The sequence below is a fragment of the Chelon labrosus genome, assembly GCF_963514085.1.
Source record: "Chelon labrosus genome assembly, chromosome: 4".
NCBI lineage: Eukaryota > Metazoa > Chordata > Actinopteri > Mugiliformes > Mugilidae > Chelon > Chelon labrosus.
Window position 1 is genome coordinate 17,525,226 of NC_140340.1, and position 21,343 is coordinate 17,546,568.

The 21,343-nt window shown below is 41.6% G+C and overlaps 3 protein-coding genes across 3 annotated transcripts; 2 read left to right on the plus strand and 1 right to left on the minus strand.

The window, feature by feature from the left end:
* Positions 1-393: 393 nt before the first annotated feature.
* On the plus strand, positions 394-1,856 carry tshba (thyroid stimulating hormone subunit beta a; the record flags this gene model as incomplete). The annotated part of the gene is made up of 2 exons (XM_084543978.1): positions 394-555; positions 962-1,856. 2 exons carry the CDS (start codon positions 394-396, stop codon positions 1,238-1,240), a joined length of 441 nt encoding a protein of 146 aa, XP_084400104.1. The 3' UTR covers positions 1,241-1,856.
* A 2,877-nt stretch (positions 1,857-4,733) lies between these two features.
* slc25a55a (solute carrier family 25 member 55a) lies at positions 4,734-10,266 on the plus strand. Its single transcript, XM_084542740.1, has 10 exons — positions 4,734-4,900; positions 5,592-5,695; positions 5,973-6,098; positions 6,500-6,555; positions 7,811-7,901; positions 7,992-8,110; positions 8,210-8,411; positions 8,506-8,660; positions 8,748-8,823; positions 8,917-10,266. Exons 2-10 carry the CDS (start codon positions 5,676-5,678, stop codon positions 9,074-9,076), a joined length of 1,005 nt encoding a protein of 334 aa, XP_084398866.1. The 5' UTR covers positions 4,734-4,900; positions 5,592-5,675; the 3' UTR covers positions 9,077-10,266.
* Positions 10,267-11,009: 743 nt separating this feature from the next.
* On the minus strand, positions 11,010-19,846 carry tspan2a (tetraspanin 2a). Its single transcript, XM_084542815.1, is given in 9 exon segments — positions 11,010-12,344; positions 12,455-12,549; positions 12,552-12,566; positions 12,619-12,730; positions 12,811-12,903; positions 12,997-13,071; positions 13,317-13,414; positions 17,223-17,325; positions 19,665-19,846. Coding segments are annotated over 9 exon segments (726 nt in total). The 5' UTR covers positions 19,734-19,846; the 3' UTR covers positions 11,010-12,278.
* Positions 19,847-21,343: the final 1,497 nt, after the last annotated feature.

The following is a 21,343-nucleotide window of genomic DNA, read 5'->3' on the forward strand; positions in this document are numbered from 1 at the left end:
ACATCTAGTGGACGCTGGTTTAGACCACTTTAGACAGAATTAGATGGTTACTACATGAGCCCATTATTCATGTCATCCACATAATGGACCAAAAGTAAATTTTCGTCATAGATAGCAGATAACGGTTTGCTTGGATGAAGGAGGATTATTTAACGTTCGAATAAATACCACTCGCCGTGGATAGTCGGGCTCAGAGCATCGTCGGGTCTACAAGTGCTTGCATCTCTCAAACAGGTAACTCACTCATGCAGAAGGAGAAAACAAATCAATTTTTATTTTTTAAAAAACAAACATTTAATTCTCTCTTTTTTTTTTATGTTGTTATTCATTTCTGTCTTTATATTTCCTTCCCATGCAGGGCCACGATTGATTGGACAGAAAACATTGCTTATCATGGAGACTGCAGCATTCTCCAGCTGGCTCCTTTTTCTGCTGTTTAGCCCAGCTGTTCCCATGTGTTTACCCACTGACTTCACCCTGTATGTGGAGAAGCCAGAGTGTGACTTCTGTGTGGCTGTCAACACTACTATCTGCATGGGATTTTGCTACTCAAGGGTATGTATGTCCCGTGTAATGAGAGAAAAGGTTGTTGTTGATTTCTTCAGTTGGAAAAAGGAAAACAAGGAAAACTGTACCAACGGAAAACAAATCGTGTAATATTTTACCGTGTCCAACCTTTTATTAACCATTCTCTTAAATAAAAATATCATAAACAAAATTTAAGATAACATTCAATGCAAACTTTTTGGTGGTCTTTTCAAAATAAAGTTGACATTCTCTAGAATTACTGTTCAAATTCTAGTTAGTACGCAGATGATTCATTCTTTTTACCAAAATAAAGTTCCCCACTTGTCCTTTAGAACTATGTCATTTACAGTTTGTTGTGTATTTGGCTTAACACAAGTAATTTTGTTTGACACTGAGTAAGGAAGTTGCGCCTCTGTTTGTGTTTGACAACCAGGACAGCAACATGAGGAACATTCTTGGCACACGCTTCCTTATCCAGAGAAGCTGTACCTATGATAAGGTGGAATACCGCACCGCCATCCTGCCTGGCTGTCCAGTTGACTCCAATCCTGTTTTCACCTACCCAGTGGCCCTTGGCTGCCACTGTGGTGCCTGCAGGACTGACAGTGATGAGTGCGCACACAGAGCCAGCACGGACGGAGCCAAGTGTACCAAACCAGTTAGACGTATCTACCCGTACCCTGGCCAGAGCAACTATGTGATACCTTTTTGATCGTCACGTTCTTGTTCTGATAATGTCTTGTTTGGCTTGTGGTGGACACAGTGATATGCGCACTGTCTGTACTGTTACCTTTTGTACCAGCTTCTTTCACTGGCCCTTTGTTGCCCAACATGTGCCGCAGCTCTGCCTCTCAATTTACAATGGTGGTTGATCCCAGTGTGTATTTTTGACTGCATCATTATTTGTCCTTTTGTACACTGCCAGACTTTATTATGTTAAAGGATACTCTGTAAGGAATGCTACTCAATTAAAGCTGAGGTCTATAAAAGCTCACTGACTAATCCGTGCTTAACATAATCACATCCTGTGCAGGAGTGTAGTGTTTATTCCATAACGAACACAAGGCCATGAGCAACAGTGTTGCCTCGTGATACTATATTTGTCTCGCCAGTCCTACTGGAAAGCATGTGACTGTTGACACGACTCTTCTTATTAAATGGATTAGCTGTGTCGATGTTAAACTGTAAAGATGAGGCAGAGTGAATGCAGAAGACTCACCAACTATATGCCTGGGTTTTTTTTAACTGTGACTCTGCTTCATCCCAAGCACATATCTGTGCAGTTCTCTAGTCACAAAGGGAATTTTGGAAGACAGCTGGAGCTTATTAATAGCTCCACAGTTCAGAGTGGGAGAATCTTATGATAAGTTCGTCATGTGGGTCACATCACTCTGTCGTCACATTATATCACGTTCAGTCTCTACAGAGAATACGTTGCAACAGACTTCTGTTTTAGTGACAGTTTCTGCATCATCTGTCTTCATGACAAAACTATTTTTTTCTTATTTGTTATTCTTACATTTTGAAGCATTTTGATCAAAATAGAACAAAACATGAGCTAGAAAGGAAAGCTGGTGACCTTAATGGTCGGGAAACACCAGATTTAAAGGTCCTCATAGCAGTGATGACTTTCATTATGTCTGCATTAATCACTATATGAAGCTCTGAGTTACATAAGCTGACATGTATAGAACCTTGAAGCAACCTTGGGGCAAGGCGTGTTTTGGAGGCAAAAGTGGAGCTGGATGTGGCCCACTTATCTGTGTGAAGGGAAAATATGGACAGAAAACAGGTTTACAAAATGCTGACACTGGTTGACTTCTTTTCTGAGACTCTATTGCCTCGAGTATTTACGACTTCAGACACTCACACTGTTCAACCTTGGAAACAGTCAGCTGATAAAGTGGTCCTTTGTAATCCTTTGTAATCCTTTGCTCATATCTCAACTGTCATGATATTTGAAATAGTATACTGTATATATGCTTCTCTCCTTTTAACCGAAACGTTCTGAAATGTTTTTGTCAAAGCAACCTTCATGAGGAATATTTAATTCCAAAAGGATTTCTGGGTAGATGGCCCATAGGGTCGGGTATTACATTATCCACAAAGTAATTATGCTGTATTCTATATCATACAGTTTGACTGTAAAATCATCAGCCTTATACAGCACAATAGTTTGAACTGCCCAGCTAAAATTGTGCAGTGGTCTTCTGAAAATCATAATACCCTTATGGGTAAAGCAGTGGATGAAATGGAATTTGCTTTCATCAGCTCTCCAAGGGAACCAGCTATGTAGGGCACATACCGACCACTCTTTCATTCAGACATACCATACAGGTTTGTTTGTGGTGTGTTTGTTTAACCAGAAAGAAATGTGAGAAACTTCTCATCCGTGCTGGCAGCATGGCTGGAGGCATGTCTGTCTGTTGGTTGTTGGTATCCTAAAGACTTCGTGGATACCCTGAACATGAGGTTCACGTATATGTACGTAACAGTTTTTCTTATGCCACTGTCGCATCTTAATGTATCTTTTGTCCAAAACTCTACTTTATGACTAGATGCTAAGAAACATAATAACAGTCACGTCATCTGCAGCTGCAGTTTATTTGAGTTTGCTACGATAGCTGAATTGTATGCACGTTATAGAAATCATAATATTAAAATATTTGTAAGCATGCATTGCACCAAAATTTGGCATTACTTTAATGACGATAAAATTACAAACAAAAGAATGCCAAAATCTTTTTTAAATGTTTTTCTAATGGACAAAATATAGCTTCATACCATAATGTTTAGATTTTGACTCTTCTGCCTCTGACATGATGGAACACAGATAATTACGTAAGAAAGAGATGCTGCCTGCCAAAAACTTCATACCTGACTTCCAAATAATGGCCCCCACCCACTATTACACAACGGTTCAGCTTCATAGTGTGTTAGCAGTAAAAGACAGCTTTTTAATGTCTTTGAATGTGTCTGTACTATCTCACATGAGCCATCTGATCTCCTCCTTTTTAACTTTTATTTGAGCTTGGACTTTCCCACGGAGAAAGAAATGTATTGTCTGCGCCTGAAATTGAAACCTCTCTGGTAGAATGTACTAGATGATCTGACTCAACCCCCTCTGAGTAATTCAGTAGGTGTCGCTTTGTTCCTGGTTTAAACTAGAATAGAATAGAATCTTTATTGCTATTGTATCAATACAACAACATTGGAGGTGCTGCTCCTCATGGTGCACAACAACATTCACAAAAACAAATTTTACCTTCTTTTTTTTTTTTTTAAACCTAATTCATATTTACCAAGTATGAAACCTTTTCTGTGAAATTCTTCTTCACATTCACACAGCTACACACTCTCATACTTTAGTGCACATGCAGTGCACTCTTGCACTTCAGTGAAAACCTTTACTGTGGCTAAGAGAAGTGAAACTGGTCCTGTCTGACTTCCTGAGTGGAGGAAGTGTTCAAATACTTGAGTCAAATAACTGAATTTACCTGAAAGAAGAAGAAGAAGAAAAAAAAACTGCTATCATAACCTCACTGTATATTTGGAAGTGTTATAATTGTATTGTTGTATTCGGTAAAGAGTAAGCAAGCTGAGAGTATGTGGGATACTTTTGGGAAATTCTTATTTTACATGTTGACATATTTTGTAAAACTGATAGTATGGTTTGTGTGTAATAACTTGCAACTAAGGCTAGCTGTGGTGGAGTTCTATGTTAGAAATTGTTACTTGGTTTGGTTACTTTACACCATATGGACTAACATATATACCAGAATAGAATAGAATAGAATAGAATAGAAAAGAATAGAATGATGTCATACCCACTAGTGCAGCCAGCACTGAGCCAGAAAGCTTATCTTAATGGTTAATTAATGGTATTATCTTAACCTGCTCGTTTGAGAAACGGGACCCTCACCTATTTGCCAACCCTGGACCAGCATCATAAAACACATAGTAACCTTTAACCTTAAGCTTTTGAACTCATTTATTTTAACTTCACTTCACCAAATAACGTAAAATATTTGCCCGTCGAACAATGGCTCCTTTCATCGTGCAGTCTTAAACAGCATTCTTTCCGCGTGATTGGTGGAGAAGCTTGATTGATGGGTGTAACTTCCAATTAAATAAGGGAAGGGGAAAGGTTAACCAATCAACCTCCGGTATTTCTCCAAATCGTGATTGGCTGTAATCCCAACAGGGTGTGGCTCTAAATTGCCCCGCCCCCCTTTTTCTCAAACCCGAATGGAAATTTCCAGTCGCTGCTCGACGGAGGCTATATTAACAGGCTCAACCGCCCAAACGCACGGAAGTAGACAGTCTACGGCTAGAAACAATCTTAACTGAGATATTACGCGACAATCTTTTGGTAAGTACAATATATTTCGTGCATTTAAATATGTGGCAAACGTTTTAAGTCCTCGAGTTATTTGTGCTCGCCAACTTTTTCGTTTTTTTGGGACGGTATTGTTTGAATGGGGATCACCGCCTGCTGAACTAGCCAACCGTTAAAGCCGTGTATGAAACTGAGCACAGCACCATAAATGGCTCTTTTCTGTTTTTTAATTAGTCATTTTAAGTTATTTTTAAAAAAAATTCAACAGCATATGGAACCGGATATATTAGCGGACGAGGTTTTTATTTGTAATTAAATGAAGGGACAAAGGGGCATACGTGCACAAGAATAGATTAATCTATTTGATTAATTTCTATCAGATGAAACTCGGTTCACAGCGAAAGTTAATGTGCGTTAATGTACCGCCTGCATGTTAACTTTCATTAGAAGTGCAGCTGCTGTAGATCGGTATCAAGATTCAATGGAAGCCGGTAACAGCCGGCCTGTGAGGCCTTCCGGTACGTGAACTAGAACACGCCCACGTGTTGTACTAGTAATTTCAATCCACCGTGGCGACACGCCACTGTCCCGTGACTGTGCGTTAAAAAAGATAAGTCAAAGCCGCTCTAGAGGGCGGGATATATACTCTGTGTACCTAAAGGTCTGTCTGCTCAGAAAATCAGCCCATACACTCTTGGTAACGCCTCCTGTTTTCTTTGTCTAGGACTCTATTCATTAACTTGCCCGAAGCACTTCTCAGTCTACAACACTTCATTTTTGAATCTTCTATCACTTATTCAAAGTCACCATGTCTCAGCAGCAGATCAGGTGAGTCTCACATTTTCACGTTATCTCTATGGAAACTAATAAGGTGTAAAGTCTTTGGAAATTGTCTCTTACTGCTGATTTGCAATTTAAATTTAAAGCAAAAAAACGCTAAACCTAGATCAGGGTTTGTGAGGAGCTGGTTGGACTCCTCAACAATAATTGGTGGTTATTGTTACATATGTATGGCTGTCCATGATAATGAAGACTATCTACGTTTTTACATGTTTTTTTTTTTTATATTAACATGTTTCCATTCCTTTTTGCCGTCTCCTTTCAGCCTCCCCGCCAAGCTCATTAATGGTGGTATTGCTGGCATCGTTGGGGTTACATGCGTCTTCCCCATTGATTTGGCAAAGACCAGGTTACAAAATCAGAGACCAGGCCAGCAAGTTTACAAGAGCATGTGAGTATTTATAGTTGATCTTGTCTGTTTGCCCCGTCTCTTGGCATCGTACCTGCTTGCGTCCATGTTTGATCACTGCTCTAATTGGTAATCCCACAATGACACATGCGCCGCACTGTGACTAATGTGCAGAATTAGGGGCATTCCTGGCTTGATGGGCCATGACGTTTGTTTATCTTTGCCCTGTCCTTTGGCATGCCTTTACTGAGCGGAAATTTACATCTGTATTTACCCTCCTATTCATTGACCAACCCATATCAAAGCCAACTAAATTGTCAATTCTGATATGCGCAACACGTATACATATTCATTGCCATTTTTTTTTTTCTTTCTTTTGCGTTCTGTAAGAAGTTTTAACTTGCGTGTCAGTGTCGTGTAATGATGGCTTTCCTGTTTTGTAGGCTGGACTGCCTTGTGAAGACAGTTCGATCTGAAGGATACTTCGGAATGTACAGAGGTAAGACTTACGCACACCTGAATATTAAGAGGCGTTAGGCTAACACGGTTAGATATCCAGGAGGATTAAATGTGGTAGGGAGGGTAAGCTCTTTCTGTGATGAGGATGAACATTGATTACTAATGGGTACATTTAGTCTTTACTGAGTATTCACATTTTCTAGTGCATGAGATGTTTGATTTACTTAAATGTGGTTATTGAAATTATGGAGAAATTATTACAGCTGATCTCATGCAATGTGTTTTTGCAACTTTTCACACTAACTGTAAGAGTTAAGTTATGGTACACATGCAGTCGATAGAGAACACATGTACTGTTGTATTTGTCCATCAGTTAATGTTGAAAAAAAAAAAGAAAAAGTTGAATCAACAAAGAAAATGGAGACCGTTTTAGTTTGGGTCTCTGCCTGTGTGAGGAATGCTGTTTGTTTGCATCTGTGTTTTTCATATTACAGACTTGGGTCCCCCTGGGATATTGAAGGCTAGCCGATAAGGCGCAGCCACGCTGGAGGCAAATCATTAAATGGTTCTTACAATATTGCTCTATTTAAAACTTTAGGCACAAGTTGTGTTTTTTTTTTTTTACCATCTGTTTGTTCTGTAACTTGACTCCTTGTCAATAACTCCCTGACTGTCCCTCCTCCGTCCTGTCCACTTGTCTTGGCTTGTCATTTTCTAGACTATGAATGTGTCCTTGCAGATTTTTGGGAGTAAATGAATCTGTGAGCTTAAGTTCACCTTTGATAGTGAATACTTCCACAGATCAGTTAATGTGTCTGCTCAAAGTCTGCTCACACAGTACATAGCCATGGCTACAGTCTCTCCTTTCACTAACGTCTCTTCATTTTTCTTGTCTGTTGTCATTAACCCACTTAGTGACTTGTAGCCTTTCAGTAGACACAAAGATTTCTTTTCTTGGAGCTTCGTCCACACAAAGTGGGCCCTGTTATCATACACTGACTTATTGTACCTCATAGACTTTGCATCTTCTCAATATTCGTTGAGTTCCGTCTTGTGTTTTGCTTCTTTCTCACCTCCTCTCTGAAACTACTTTTCTCTTCACACCATCCCCCTCCACCATTATTACTGAAGCTACTTTAAACTGAGCATTTGTCTTGTTGTGTGTAGATTAGCTATACAGTTGACTGATTACATTCTGATGCTGTAATAATAGTGGCAGGGAATGTGTTTGTACTTGTGCTGAATGAAAACAAGATCGTGACTTCAGAGCTGACTGTGTTCGTTTTTTTCCTCAGGTGCTGCTGTAAATTTGACCTTGGTTACCCCTGAAAAGGCCATCAAACTGGCTGCTAATGACTTCTTTCGCCATCACCTTGCTAAGGATGGGTAAGCACAATCGCAACGTGACGTCATTTCATTTGAAATATGCAGCGTTTCATCAGTTCCTTTACTTCATGCTGTTTTATCTGTTAACAGAAAGGGGCTGACAGTGTTCAAAGAGATGCTGGCAGGCTGTGGTGCAGGCATGTGCCAGGTTGTTGTCACCACCCCCATGGAAATGCTCAAGATTCAGCTACAGGACGCAGGCAGACTCGGTAAGAAGAATACAGAGAACATATTAAATCACCAGTGTAGGATTTTGACAGTTAATTTGATTATTTACATATATTTTTTATTTTTTTTTTTCTGTGAAGCCGCCCAGCAGCAAAAGCCAAAGCCAGTCATGATGTCTCCCACAAAGCTCGTGGCCACCAACACCGTTCTCAGCCGCTCCTACAACTCTGGCAGAGTGGTGGTCGCGCCACAAGCTGTGTCAGCCACACAGATCGCGAAGGAACTCCTCCATACGCAGGGCATCCAGGGTCTCTACAGAGGTCTGGGGGCGACACTGATGAGGTAAGACTCAGGAAGCAGATATAAACCAGTCAGACCAGTTATTTGATATCAGAACATCGGTCTGAAACTGCCTTTTTGTTTTTCTCTATTTCAGGGACGTTCCCTTTTCTATGGTTTACTTCCCGTTGTTTGCTAATCTGAACCGTCTGGGCAAACCCAGCCCCGAGGAGTCGTCACCCTTCTACTGGGCGTTCCTCTCTGGGTGTGCTGCAGGATCCACTGCTGCGGTGGCTGTTAACCCCTGTGATGGTGGGTTGTTTGACCAGTATCTTCTGTGAGACCTGTCGTGTGTTAATTGCTGCACTGAGATGCTAATTCTGTTCGTTTTGTTTTCAGTGGTCAAGACCAGACTGCAGTCACTGAACAAAGGAGCTAGTGAGGAGACTTACCATGGAGTTATGGATTGTGTAAGGTAAGATAGTGAGTCATTTGTGATTCATAGCTTCTGTCATTTAACCCTTTGGTGTGGGTGTGTGTATAAATAAACCTGTGTCTCTGTCAACAGTAAAATAATGCAGAAGGAGGGGCCCTCTGCATTCCTGAAGGGCGCTGGCTGCCGGGCCCTGGTCATTGCACCTCTCTTTGGAATTGCGCAGGTCATGTACTTTGTTGGTGTTGGTGAATACATTCTGGACAACTCGCCTCTGAGCCTCCTGGCAGCGTGAGGCCGCATCAGCTTTCTGGCTGGCTATGCACAGGACCTGATGGAAGAAGTGGCAGCTACATACACCATCAGTTTACAAAAAAAAACAACAACTTCACAACGTAAAGACCTATGATTTCATCTGTGTCTGACAGCTGTGTTGCACTTAAACACTTTTGTGACTTATTCAGAAGGCTGTGGCCGTTCTTTGCACTCGAAGCTGTTAGCCTTACTGGGTTGGGGACTCAGAGTTGCAGTGTTAATTTTTCTTTGTCCCCAAACAGTCATGTTCGGTTTCCCTCTGTGAGGGAGGGACTCACTCCATCAAAAAGACAGACCTATTTTTGTGTTTTCTTCCATAATAACTTTTCTTCTGTATGTGAATGCTAGTTTTATTTTAAATTGTCAAAGACAGTAGCTTGCAGTACTTATTTGTGTATGTCCTTTTCCATTGTTGTGTCATGTTACAGAGCCTTTAACTTGGAAACAAGATTTGAAATGGGGCCCAGTTTACACACTGTATTTGCAAAGGGATCTTTTTTTGTCATTATTATTTTTTAACTTACATTTTCAGCAATAACCTTGTGTACTTGTTTAAATTTGACTGATTACAAACCTTCCAGTTGACCTGGGACCATACGGTTTACCAAACCATAGACGGCGTCCTCTTTCTTACATGATTGTCAGCCCTTGATGGTCCTGGAGCCGCCTATGGCCTATGTCGTGATATCTTCAAAAACTTGAGATCCGTTTATGCACATTATATGCATGTATGTGTTTGTCCACATAACATTCATTTGACATTTTTTACATATGCATGTAAAAAGTTCAATCATCTGATCAACTCTGGCTGTACCTTTAACGGGGCAGATTGGCATTTCTACTTGATTCTGTCTGAGTCGAGCATTATTATACTTACTGTGAACAGAAACAACTGTTACATACTCTGTACTTGTGATGGCTGTTTGTACATAACTTATATATATATATATATTAAAAATTTGCAATGCACCCAGTCTCTCCATGTGGTTCTTTGACTAAATGCTCTCATGAGGACCACACGTGCTAAGCTAAGTTGTGGCCATTTTGTTTAAGGCTCATACTGCAGCTAGGCTAACAGTGCATCACCACTGAGAGACATTTAGAGTTTAGTTAAAATAAAAGGTAAAAGTGTGCACTTTAAGAATAATGGGACATTGTTTACTGTGATGGTGTAGTCATGATAATATTTTGTACGTTTATTTGACCTTGATAATGGCAAACCAAGGTCGCAAGCTTTCAGCCTCATGCGGGTTGTTCCCCTGCTGCTCTGTGTGAGCAATGAGTAAATGGGTCAGTAGGACAAGAGTCTTGACATTTGTGTCCAGCTCATGTAATGGTGTTTAATGAATCCTAAGTTACCGTGCCCTTTTAACATGTCCTTACTAACATTACTAAGAGCAACTTTCAGTTTGCCTTTTGTTTCCTGTCAGCATATCTCCACATAGCGCTGCTGACAGGAACCTCCCCAACCACAACATTTACATCGAAGCAGTGACTAAACAGAAGACAGCTTGTGATTTCCTTTCAAATAAAAAGTTAGAGCAGGTTTAGAGGACCTTGAACTATCCTTTAGACGGAACTGATTTTAAGATCCTACTGATTGCTTGTGAATCTCTTCATTTGGCGCCATACATGCCGGCACCTTGAGGCCCTCGGACTGAGGTCTACTGGCTGTTCCTTCTGAAAACAATAGGCGGCAGGGGCAGCTAGGGCTCCACAGCTGTGGAATGATCTGCCCGAGGACATCAGGTCAGCAGGCTCTGTGATCTCCTTCAAACCTCTACTACTTACTTTTTTTTTTAGCCTTTCCTGGTTTTAATTGAGATTTGAATTATGTTGTATTTTTCATTCTTCTCATCCACTGTCAATCTCCCATGTACGTATCGTGCATCACCGACAAGTATTATATACTTTTGCTTGTATCTACTACTCCCTTCTCTTCTGTCTTTCTAACCAGCCAGCTTCCATCAGATGGATCCTCCAACATTAGTTGCTCAAGATTTCTGCTCCGAGTACTGTAGCGTAGCGTCTCGGGGCACTTTGGATTGTTAATAACATTATGTAAATAAAACCAAACTTAAGTAAGTTGATTCAGGAAACAGCAAACACACCACTAAAAGCACCCAATGTTTTTATTACGGTTAACAGTGTGACATAAACTATATTATCCTATAATTCACATCTTATTGGCACACCAATAAAATTTACATCCACAATAATTCACACACACGCACGCACAAAAGAAAAAGCTCACTGTTACAGTTCAAACGTGCTCCAGAAGAGCTCAGCACAACGTGTTATTTACCTTTCAGGTGAATTTGGAGATTTACAAAGGGGCAGTTTATCATAAGACCTTCCTAACCCTTTGGGTTGATATCGCATCTACACTTCCTCTATTGTGCTTTACAGTAGAAATACTTGAGAGTGGTGGCAGGGAGGAAGCACAGTTTCAGTGTGTATATTCAAATCAGAAGAAACAGGCAAATAGTCCAGTAGCTGTAGGCTTGACTGTGTAACTAAAACAGGATCATGATGGAAATTTACAAAGGTAGGCTAGTCCTCAAAACACTTATGCACAGAGAGTTTGATTGGTATTAGGCCTAAAAAGGGGCGAAGAGAAGGGCACGGAATAAATAACGTTAACGGGCAGACGTATAAAACATATTTACAGCAATACTCCTCAGTCACAACATTCCTGCGTCAAAGAAGGCTTCACGTACTGTGTTGTGGCAACAGTGCAGCGCCTGTCGCCTCTGCAGAGCACCAGCAGTCTAACGAAAACGTGTTAAAAGCGATGGAATGTCACAGAGTCGTGCGAAAAGCAGAGCGCGTGTTACGATAAGGGAACATAGGAATAAACCAGTGTGTGTGTGTGTGTGTGTGTGTGTGTGTGTGTGTGTGTGTGTGTTTCGGTGCTGGTGGAGTCGAGGCGAGGCTGTGGAGTTTAACGACGGTCCAGCGTGTCGTGTTGAATGTTGTCCGTGGGCGACTGGGACTACTGGGGTTTATTGGTCTCGCTCTTTGATGTTCAGTGAACCTCCCCACCACCACGTCCATCTAGACTACAGGGAATGACATTGAAATGCAACTTTGGTGTTCCCCTTCTAGGCTGATTATGAAGGGCGTGTAGTGATCTGGTTGGCGATGGTAGAGGAGGAGGGGAGGGAGGGGGGGTTCACCAGCTATATAACCTCCCTGCTGTTCCTGATGGCACAACACAGCACCATACTGACGATCATTCCTATGATCTGAAATCAGACAGGGTTAGAGCATTTAATATACCGAGGTGTTACTGTGAAAGATTCAAACCATAAACTCAGTGTTAGGACGTTTCAGTTAAGATTTTGTACGTTCTCACCATGACTCCTGCAATGCCGATCCCTATGTATCCGATGATGTGCAGCTTTTCGTTGAAGAAGTCTGTTATTGCTGTCAGACAGTCCTGAACATAGGGAAGCATTTACTTTTAACTCATCACAGCCACATCCACCTGTGTACTTTAAAGCGGTGCTATGCTGCCACCATGTGGGCATGAAGTGTCGCTGCAGGCAGGAGGCTTTACCTGAGTGTCCTCTGGGACTTCCTTACACAATTCAGCAGCCGTCTCCGGTGTAGAACCTCCACAGCAGTTCAGCTGTAAATATAAAAAAATTAAATAAAATAAAACAACGAGGGCTGACAACAAAGAAGTAACCAAACACAAGTATAACTCACAGTTTTGTGGTAAAGTAGTGCTATTGCAGTGCTATTGGCATCGCTGATGTCAGCAATGGAGCTACTGTAAAACTTCTGGACTTCCTCAGCAATCTGTTAAAAACAACAACCAAGCATTGTTATTCATCTGTGGGATTTGGTTCATTGAACTATAAAAGGAAAAATAAATATAAAATAACACTGTACCTGTTCCTTGTTCATGAATCCAAACACACCAGCAGTGATCTCTGCTCCACAGATTATCAAGAGGCAGGCAAAGAACTGCAGGGCAGAAACAAGGCTTAATACTGCGGACGTCTGTGTTTATTACAAGAATTTACCTCGGCGGTTGAGCGTTTTATTTTAGGGATCTGTAATGCGTTAATCATTTTATAATATTCTAATATGAATAGTATAAGTGTCTGCAGACAAATTTCACATTGCTTCACCTACTGGCCGCTGATTAAAGGACAGTCAGACTCTTGTTGTTTGTCATTTCCAGAAAACCTTTGAGCACTTGAACTCACCGACGCGAGAAGACACTGAGACTCACGCACGGCCCCAAAACAACCGAAGAACCCGACGACCATCATCAGCCCTCCGGCACCGAGGAGGATGTACACGGCTGAGGAGAGACACAAGCAGGTAGATTAAAAGAAAAAACGAAATGAGCAAATCACAGTCATGTTTGTGATTTAGGACCTAAGTACAAATGAGTGCAGTTCACAGATCCAGCTGAGGAGGGCAGCACAATCCAAGTGCTTTCACATCTGTGTTGAAGCAAAAAATAAAAAGGACTGTTTGTGTTTGAACGGCAGCTGGGAGGAGTAGGTGGAAACTTATTTAGTAGCCTAGAACATCTGAATCACCTCCCACAGTTCAGTCTGATTATCGGCCTACTCACTCATGGAGAAAGAAAAAAAAAAAAAGAAAATCTCTAACACAATCTAACAGTAGTATTTATTGTTTGATTTATTGCTTCTTCTCGGTTACGTTATTTAAGAACTCATGTTTAAATACAGCGTCTGTGCGAGTAGTGGTTTGATGGAGCTTCTTGTTGTTGAAACTACTGAAATTAACCTGCAAAGGGTTCAACAAAACACGCTCGTTCCCCGGTCTGGGCAGCTACAAATATAGCTCGCAGTCCAACCCAAATATAGACTAGATGTCCGAGGCAGGGCCAGAGTCTGTTCAGAATCATAATCAAATCTGAATGAAGGCACTAGTCTAGAGAGTCTGCTGAGCAACAAGCCTCACTCTTTTTGTTGCATTAGCGTGGTTTCCAGTTACTCAGACTTGGTGCATTCGGTGCTCCTGCAGGGAAAAAAACAGTAAAACTGATGCCATCTGTCTCATAATATGGCAAATCAAATTTTGGGGAGGTTCGATTGCTGCAGAAGGCCACCATCTCAGCTCCCCTCGAGCCCGGCTGACGTCACCTCCCTCTCTCCTCCCTCCCCCCCGTCCCCCCGTCCTCTCCCATCGCTCACTACTGAGCCCTTTCCACTGTAACTATACACCGGGCCGGTCCCCGAGGTCCATGCTAAGGGGCCTAATCAGTGACATAGACAGCAACCACTGCAGCAATTTAATTAATCCACAAGGGGCCGAGGCAAGCTGTTGTTTTCCTGCTGTCGAACAAAAGGGGAGGTAAAGACGATGTGAAGAGACTGCTGAGCCGGAGGGAGCTGGAAGCGAGGGATGCACTGCTCCAAAGCAAACTGTCCAGGGTTGGCGGTGGAAAATACAATGTGCCAAGAAAGGTTCGACTATGTATATACAAAGTGTCTACACAGAACGGACCCTCTGCTGCTTATTATTTCCACCACTAAATCACCAACTTTAATGTTGACTCTTTCTTCTGCAGCACTTCCTCGAATCCTGTGATATGTCGCAGACAACCGGCGAGGACACTTCCTGCTTATTAGAGCTTGTAGAAGGAATCAGTTCTAAATGCAGATTAGTCGTGTGTAATGTCCCCCTTATATACACACATCTAATGGCTGTTTACACGCCGGAGAGAGTAGCAACAAAGGTGACCGAATGGAAAGTGAATCATCCTCAGGGAATGCTCCCACTTTGTCTTCTTATGGTATCACTCTGTTTAGTCTCTTTGCTGGAGGTGAACGCAGGCAGCGGCGCTCCTCTGTTCCACAGGGGATGCTCGTGGTGATGTTGTGAAGGCTCCTCTGTAATCAGACATGTGGACACCTAACTTGTAGCAGTAGCTGTGTTTAGGTTCAGTCCGTGGTGGGATTACTTGAGTGGACATTCGTGCGCCGCTAAATTAAAACGCCTCGCAGCGCACAGAACCGGTCAAATAGTCCTCAGCCAGAACAGCCACTTGTGTGACTCAAGATTAGTCGGTCGCTAGTTAGTCCTTACATCTTCACATCTTCTTGTTATCCGAACTGAGGCGTCACACTTTATTGTCATGGGAATCGTGTTTGGTGTCTCTCACATCAGCAGAATTGAAGATTAAAAACAAGATAAGAGAAGCAGCATAAGCATAAAATGAGTGAAAGTTTAATTATTGCACAACAATATAGTGTTTTTTTAGCACAGGTTTTGGAAGAACTAGCTGAAAGCATAGTTAAAGTTCTTCCTAAAAATATAATATATATTTTTTAATTTCTCTTTGTAATATTTGGGCTCATAGGTGGTGATAATAAGCGCTCCATGGTTCTGACGGGTTTATGATGAAGGTGAATGAATGTAGATCAGACCGGGTAATAAGCTTTTGGTCCAAAGATAAAATGAAATACATAAAATAGCCATCTCTAAAGCACACTAATTAACACAAAGGTGAAAATGTGAACATAAATAAATTTAAGTGAAGCAAAATAAAGTACAGTACGATAGAGAATTTGAGTTCTTATAAAATCGGGTGCGGCTTTAACGGAGGAGTCCTCCAGCATTTGAATGTCAAATTAAACTGAACAAAAATAGTCTCTTCTGGTCTAGTTTGCATAAAGAGATAAACGGGATGTAATATTTGAGCTCTTGCTTCTAATAAGTCAAGTTTATTTTTTACTTTTTACATTTCCTCATGTTTTATGGCTGTGTTCTTGTAGACGATGTCTCAGCCTTGGTGAGACTTTTATCACGTTAAATAAAAGTGAAAAAACTAAGACACAGTCTCTGAGAGAGACTGCGACTTTTCCTCTTGACGCTTGCACAAGCTACCGTATGAAACACCGCTCTTCTTCTGTGGATGCTTTACAAGATATTACAGCGATTATTAAAGGAGTCTTCAGGATAGTCTCCTGTCACCTGCCCCACCCAACCAGCCACTCGTGTCCCGGGGGAGGCAGCCAGTTCCATGAAAGCACAGCAGAGCGCTGATGAAGTGAAGTCACCATTTTAGGTCATGGTCTAAACGGGAGTAACAAGAATAGGCTTCATTCTAATCATCTGCTCCTACGCAGAGCCAGAGACACAGAGAGAGGGCCTATTGTAGCGAGTGCCGAACACTGAAGGCTGTATGTTTTAATAATCTACAGTGTGTCTTAGCTCTGCAAAAAGAAACTCTTCCCTCAGTATCAGTAAAATGCCAGCATGGTGCGAGACATTTCTGCAAACAGACGGAGCAGTTCGTTAATCAGTCAGAGTCCATTTGTCATGATTTGTCTGATCGATCAGTTCGTGCTATTCCAGTCCGACGGAAATCAAATAAGCGTTTGTAAACACAGAGTAAATTTCTCCGGGGGGCCGGAGCACTGACGCTAATGGCGCATTTCAGTCATCATTTGACGTATTCCTCGTTCACTTCCGCTCTGCTTGTAGACCCACAAGAGGCCACTTCCACAGAAGGAAAGACTTTGAATGTAAAAACACTCCCTTAAACTGGTCTGAGAAATGAGGATTTGACCGATGGCGAACTTCCTTTATTTCTTGTGCAAAAGAAGCGTTAAAACATCACAGCGCACTGAAGATAAATCGTGCCTGCTAAGCAATCATCACCTTTCAAGGGCCGCAGGTGTTACTGAATGGAGATGAGGCCCCTGGGAGGTAAACGGGGACTGGTAAAGAGATGATTACGTTGCTGCACCATAAAAAAAAAAAAAAAAAAAGAATAAAAAAAATCACATCATATGGTCGGCATAAGTTACAACTTGTACTTGAAAGTGTGTATTCATATCCTGTAACAGTGTTTCCTTTGAGCAGCTTTCACAGTTTTGCACAAGATGTTTGAGAGGAAATTAATCTGGGCTGCTTTTGCGATTGATGAAACCCACATGCGACCTCCTCGTGTCTTTTCCATTGTTATTTATGAGCACAATGTTCACTCTTAAATTATCAAATAGTCTCACTGAAGAACATTTAAAGAAATTACTTAAAAAACAAACAAATAAAGTGTTTTACTCAGTTGCAGTATCTTATGTGTTCATGTTCAGGTGCAGGCGTACGAGGCTGTAGAATCTGGGACATACCTATGAAGAAGGTGTACGGGGCGGCGTCGCCATTCAACAGCTCCACCGTATCTGGGTCAAACCTGAGCCACAGTCCCACCGCCAGCACCAACAAGCCCGCCAACTGATGATAGATGAAGGGTGAAAATCAACATTCGTGTCATAGTTTCACACTTTTTCCCCAAAATAATGAAGCAGCTTTGACGCGGAGGCCCCACGCGTTTATTTCTCGTATCATCAGTCAATTAAGATTCTGCAGTCGCCGCTCTTGTCTTTGTCTCATCAGCTGAGAACCTACTGGTGCTTTTTTGCTTTCCTTCTCTTTATTCTAAACGAATTCCTGCCAGAAATGGTAATGTTGCTCCTCTTGAGCGACTAAAGGCTTTTCATTTCAAAGAAATCCTCCATGCACACACACACACACACAAAAAAAAAAAACTTCTCTGGTGCATCATTCCTCTCTGGACAAGCTCAACCAGAAATAAACCAATCGATTTAAATCAGGAGTCACCCTGAGAAAGTGAATCCTTCTGACCTCCTACATAGGATGACATTATTTGGTTTAAACAGCCAAGAAAAGAGCCTGAAACATGAGGGAGTCTAAATGTGTATCAGACCACAATTGTATGTGTTGGCTAAAGGATAATTAGTCTTAAAGTAGTTTTATATCATCAAAATGGGTCAGAAGACCAACAAATAATAAGTTAAAAACTGCATTTGAATCCAGATTTGTAGTATAAGAGTCACAGGTTTTGCTAATGAGTTTGCAGGTGGCGAGTTCACACATCTTTAACCAAACTCTGTGTTTCATCTGTTGTTTTGTTGTTCTTGCTCTTTATATTCATCCGAACCCAAGAGGGGAAGTGTCTGCTGCCAGGGAACTACTGTGACAATGACTTAAAAAAAAAAAGAAAGAAGAAGAACACTTTGCATCAGCAGCTCATGCGTCCTCACGGGCCATCAAAGTGGCACTTCTGAGCATGAGCATCAGTGGCCCATCTCCCACGGTGCATTTCAGCCACAGGCTGTGCCAGCCTCACGGTGCCTGGGTGATGTAACTCACACTGGCATTGGCCGCTCGTTGGCTCCGCATCCTAAAATGACACCGTACTGTACGCCCCTTTTGGCCGCGACCACAACAGCTCTGCTTTCAGCCCCAAAACGGGACAAAAACAAAGAGGCCGCTGTCAGTTAGGGTGACACGAGTGATCGCCTTACAGATCACAGATGAGCAGATGCAGCCGCTTAAGCCCAAACGTACTGTATCATTTGGCAGTTAAACGTCGGCCTCCGTCGCAGACAATCAAGCTGGCCTGAAACATCCAGTCAGTGATGAAAATGAGGTTCAGCCCTGTAACTGCACCCTTGTCAAACAAGGATCTCTGTTTTTGTTCCTTTCACAGATCACACAGTTAAATGTAGCTCCAGTTCTCGAGCAACAAAAGGCGCTAGTTGTCTTACAATAAGAAGTATGAGCATAAACAAAAGCTGTTTAAAGCAGCCATTCCTAAACTGGAGGAAGCACAAACTTGGACTTTGAATTATTCTTTGCTTTGAAGATCATTTCTCTTAAAGTGCTTCACATAAAAGAATCTATATGTATACTGTAGGCGTGAGTAAACAAGGTGTGGACAATAAGGTTTAAACCTCTTGTTCTATTGCATGTTTACCAAATCACCTACGCGGCTAATAACAGGTCCTGACATTGAAGCACAAGATCGAAAGTGAAGCCACAATAGCCGGACCCGCAGGACACCCTATCCGAGCATCACAACAAACCAAGATGTTCCCAAAACAGATTATCAGGCAAAAAAAAAAAAAAAAAGACCCACTCCTACTCACTCCCAGACCTGCAGGAGGAAAGTCACAGCACAATGTCAGGTCGTGAAAGAGGATCTGTGTTGGAAAAGTAGCAACACACTGCAGCTCAGCTCTGATGTATATGTGCTGCATTACACACACTATAAATCATAATGAGTGTTGCAGAGGAGTTAGTGGCTCACGGGCTCTGATTGGATTTACTCATTAGTTATTAAAACATTTCATGGGTGCTTCAGTATTCATATTAATGGACTGAAATGCAAGGAAAGAAGAACACCTATCATTTAGGATAGGGTTCAGTGTTTAGGGAGACAGTGGAGAGTCAGAGAGAAATAGAGGACAGGGCAGGTGCATTTCTGCAACTCAGATCTACACTGAATTACCAGCTGGTTAAAAACACACCAAGCAATCCGAATAAATGAATCTGAATGAGTGTCGAACATGCAAACAACACAGTAAGGTGGAGCTGACGTGTTTTTACACATGACAACAGAGCTAAGATAATCGATTAAAAGAAAGAGAATCAAACCAATATCAGCTGATCGGACACAAACAAACACACAAATTAACAAATAAAGACACTGAGGTTGGTTTCTAAATAGCTGTACCCATGCATACCGTGTGTTTGAGGATCGGACTTACCCAAAAGATGAAGTTGAACGCGAAAAGCAGATATTTCACGCATTTCATCCCTCCCTGCACTTTGCTCATGGTGTCACCTGATTAGTCGATACCACCGATCTGAACCGAGATGCCCGCTTATTTTTATTTTATATATATATTTGCAAATCCTCGCTTCTTCTTTCAGATGGACGTGCAACCCATGGAATGATGAGGACCTGCACACGAAGCCACCACAGCATCCGCGCACGAAAACATGCGCACAAGCTGCACGGGCTGCATGCTGGCTTGCACCGCCCATTTGTATTCGTGAGTATGTGAGTGTGTATGTGTGTGTGTGTGCTTTGGTATCCAAGGTGGGGTTCAGGGATGATCAGGGGACTCTCGAGGGAAACCCCGGGAGGTCTGCCTGCACAGCAGAAGGAAGTGGTGATAAAACGGTTTCTACAACATTATATCTAGATAACATTTTCCATGAAAGAGCTCGGTTTAATCTCATTTAGCTGGGTGAACCTCATTTGTAAAGGAAATTAGTTCGCAGATATGACTAAATAACGAATTATCCAACAATCTGTGTGGTTGGGAGACCAGAAACAAGAGACACTTTCTCTACTTGTGCCGGCAGAACTCATGACCTTTGCATTAAACGCTGTTTATCAGTCGTCCCACATGCGTTTCCGATATGAGTCTTTATTGTGGAAACATAGGAAATGTGTTCACCAAAAACATGAGCTGAGATAAATCCCCTACTGATTTGTGTGACAAGATGCAGCAGGGCCATGGCCAGGGTTTTAGGAATGAATAAGATATAAATGATTTCAAAGGATTGATTGGTGTGACATTTTCTGCAGATATGCATGTTCACCAGAGGATGAATCATAACGTCTGTTGATTTGTTATTTCTCCAGTGTCACCTATCTGACATTTGTGGCTTTGCTGTCTCTCATCAGATAGTGGACATTTCGTTGTGTATGTACCTGCACTATATGTGACGACAATAGAGTTTAATCTTATCAAATGTAATCAGACCAAAACTCAACAAATATGTTGGTGGAAAAAAAATGTAATTAACATGTCTAACTCCAAATTCAGTCAAGATCGCCACAAACTAAAATTAGGCCCACACCCAAATGTCATTCCAACATCTGACATATTTACAAATGCAGCATATAATATGGTAATCTAATATGGTAGAACGGCTGATCCAATGGTCAGTGCACAGCAGAGGTTTCATTTATAAATCTCTGTCATTTTTAAATCAATCACAGATTCTATTACACAACAGAGAGGACCAGACTCTGATAAAAAAAAAAAAAAAAGATGTCTCCTAAAACTGTAATAGATGCAAAACAAGCATGGGAACTTCCGCCACGTGATCCGGCCGTGCTCAAAACTAAGACTATATAGTGAGGAGACCTTGACTGCACTTAAAAATGACTCATGCAGTATATTTTGTTACTTCACTATAGTTCAGTGGTGAATTTTAATTCTGCAAGGGCAAATTTCTTTTTTGAAGTTGGCTATGAACGCTGATCAAATAATATGTAAAAGAACACTCCCCTTTGCACTCAGAGTAAAGTCACTGCATATATTAGATTAGAAGAAATAACATCCCACATTTCTCCAGTTCAGTCCCAAACTTTCAAATAATATGGGTGGATTCTCCTACTTTTTCACATCTCTGTTCTCACTATGGTCAC